We start from the raw sequence: 2,631 nt of genomic DNA, 5'->3' as shown, positions 1-2,631 counted from the left end.
GTGTTATGACCATGGATATGGGTGAATGGAAGCGAAGTGAGAAATATAGATAATGTGGATGAATAGAAACTATTGTTATGATATTGTGAATGTTTTATTGACGTTTGGGAGTTGATATACGATATGGAGGAATGTTGTATAAATAAAGGAGATGCTGTCCGATTTTCTCTAGTTTTAGTCGTGTATGATAGCTATCGATTCTAATGATAGTATGACTTTAATGAAGGTAGAAACGTGAGCTTCGGAGGAGAACATGCAAGTGGTAAATAGTTTAATGGAAAGGTATGTAAGGCTAACCCTTCTTTCATAAGGCATGGTTCTTTAGCCAATCATCTAAACCTTCTATAAGATTATGCTATCCTTCAAATGATTCTATCTTTCGAGCTATTGAGCTCATGATCCTCGATATGTATTACGATTGTACTAAGTTCCTCATATGACGAGTAATCCTATAAGGATAAATGTAATGAAAAACGACGATAGTGATAACGATAATGATAACGATGATAATAGCGATGACGATGACGATGACGATAATGATAGTGATGATAATAGTAAGATGCTTATGAGCTATTATATATGTGTATCTATGTATGATTATTATGGAACCCCGAGATTATGAGGCCGGGTAGGATATGTATCTATTTACGTAACGTGCGCACACCTTTGCAGATGGTACGGATAACCCTGAAGCCTTGGTAGTGCCAGGTAGATGTAACCCTGAAGCCTTGGTAGGGCCAGGTATGTGTACCCTTGAGCCTTGGTTGGCCAAGTATGTATGAAACACCGGAACTTCGTGGTCGGGCATGCTTTGTAAATGTTATGTATATGATATGGTTATGTATATGATATAGATACGAGTATGAATACGAACATGATATGGATATAAATATGAATAAGACTATTTATATGAATACGATTATGGACGCAATGTAAATGATTACGGATATGAGTACAAATACGGATATGGATGTATGTACACGAATACGCGCTAGAAATGGAAAGTCCTTATGACAAGCAAGTAAGTGCTTATGACGTTGATATTGCTATCTCCTCTCCTATGCTATTTCTCATATTGCTTATTATGCTTCTATATTGATGTTGATCATGCTTTACATACCTAGTACATTCTTCGTACTGACGTCCTTTTGTTTGTGGACGCTGCGTCATGCCCACAGGTGCCTAGGGAGACAGACTTGATCCATAGCTACATTCTCAGAGACTACATAGCAGAGCTCCACTTTATTCGGAGCTATAACTTTTGGGTACTTATTCTTTTTTGTACATAATTATTGGCATAGCAGGGTCCTGTCCCGCCTATATGTTATGATATCCTCTCCTTAGAGGCTCATAGACATGTGTATGTGGTTAGATGTGTTTGGCCTTGTCGGCCTATATTTTGTATATCATTTTGTTAGCCTTGTCGGCTTAGGTACATTGATTTGGCATAGATGCCAATGATGATATAAAAGTATTGTTGTCCAATGAGACTAGTATGATTGATGAATAGAGATGTATGTTTAAATATGTGGCTTACCTAAATGTAAGAGTAAAGGTACGCTAAGGGGGTGCCCGGGTGGGCTAGCACCAGGTGCCCGTCGCGGCCCCTAGTCGGGTCGTGACATCTTCCCATGATGTTTACTACTGAAACCTGCTCCTAAGATTGCTTTGCCTTGTTTATGTCTGAGGTTGTGTTGTTGCTATCCTGTAGTTTCTCCAGTACCTGCAAACAATAATAAATAGTTAGTAGAAAAATCCTTACCATTCTACTCCCAATAGGATTTGAATGTAAGGATCTCTTATTCCCCAATCAACTTCCGGTTCCATCCTTAACATCACCTTATTCCCAAGGAACCTCTATCCAGAGCATGATTGGCGAATGCATCTGCCAACTTATTAGCTTCCCTCAGAGTATGAGTGAAAATGAAATCCAGATCTTTGCTTAAGTCTTGCACCTCATCCACCCAACTAGCAATATTCCAAGGTGGTTTCCAACCTTTAGCCAAATTTTTCTGAATCAGTGTGAATGATTATATTCTGGAAACCATTTCTTTTGCGAAACTTCAAAGCTTCATGAATTGCATACACCTCTGCTTCTGTATTAGTAGCATACCCTATGTCTTCGGTCTGTGCATGTATTAGATCACCTTCAGTAGCCCTTAAACAAAATCCATAGGTACTCTTTATAGGATTTCCCCTAGATGCCCCATCTGTGTTGCATACACACCACTCTAATGGAGGGAATTTCCGAATTACTTTAGTTACCTTTAGCTTTGCCATCCCCTTTTCTATCATTTGAATCAACTCACCCCCTTCTTCTAGGAATGTCCCTAATAGAGGGATTTATCACCTAAACCTATCTCTGAATTGTTGTAAACACCTAAAATATAACTTTGTGCCCAGTCCTCCTTTGTCCATGCTTAATGCCATTTCTTCTCTTCTATAATTCCCACAGTATAATTGCTAGAATGGCATAGTAGATTTGTTTTAACCTACTAGTCACTGGCATCTGCCACCATTTCACAATTAGCTGTTGTAATGATAATCCCTCCATATTAATACCTGCACTAGAGCAAAAATATGACCAAGTCCTTTAGCAGTATCAGAAGTAATGAGTAAATGCTTTATTGT

At 38.6% G+C, this 2,631-nt stretch overlaps 1 protein-coding gene across 1 annotated transcript; it reads right to left on the bottom strand.

Annotated features, from left to right (window-relative positions):
- Window positions 1-1,677: 1,677 nt before the first annotated feature.
- LOC132639544 (uncharacterized) lies at window positions 1,678-2,280 on the bottom strand. The gene is made up of 3 exons (XM_060355985.1): window positions 2,046-2,280; window positions 1,840-1,996; window positions 1,678-1,723 (listed from the first exon to the last, which is right to left on the bottom strand). The coding sequence occupies exons 1-3, from the start codon at window positions 2,278-2,280 to the stop codon at window positions 1,678-1,680; spliced, it is 438 nt and encodes a 145-aa protein (XP_060211968.1).
- Between the last annotated feature and the right edge of the window lie 351 nt (window positions 2,281-2,631).

This window comes from Lycium barbarum, chromosome 5 (assembly GCF_019175385.1).
Source record: "Lycium barbarum isolate Lr01 chromosome 5, ASM1917538v2, whole genome shotgun sequence".
Taxonomy (NCBI): domain Eukaryota; kingdom Viridiplantae; phylum Streptophyta; class Magnoliopsida; order Solanales; family Solanaceae; genus Lycium; species Lycium barbarum.
The sequence above is the reverse complement of the archived record's forward strand: the minus strand, read 5'-3'. Positions and strand labels throughout refer to the sequence as shown.

What these genes read in the sequence shown, in the direction of transcription:
- LOC132639544 (XM_060355985.1), bottom strand. Translation starts at nt 2,280, where the DNA reads ATGGCAAAGCTAAAGGTAACTAAAGTAATTCGGAAATTCCCTCCATTA. An exon ending in GAAGTTTCGCAAAAGAAATG is followed by an intron (nt 1,997 to 2,045) that starts GTTTCCAGAATA and finishes ATTTGGCTAAAG; the next exon opens with GTTGGAAACCACCTTGGAAT. An exon ending in AGAGGTTCCTTGGGAATAAG is followed by an intron (nt 1,724 to 1,839) that starts GTGATGTTAAGG and finishes TATTGTTTGCAG; the next exon opens with GTACTGGAGAAACTACAGGA.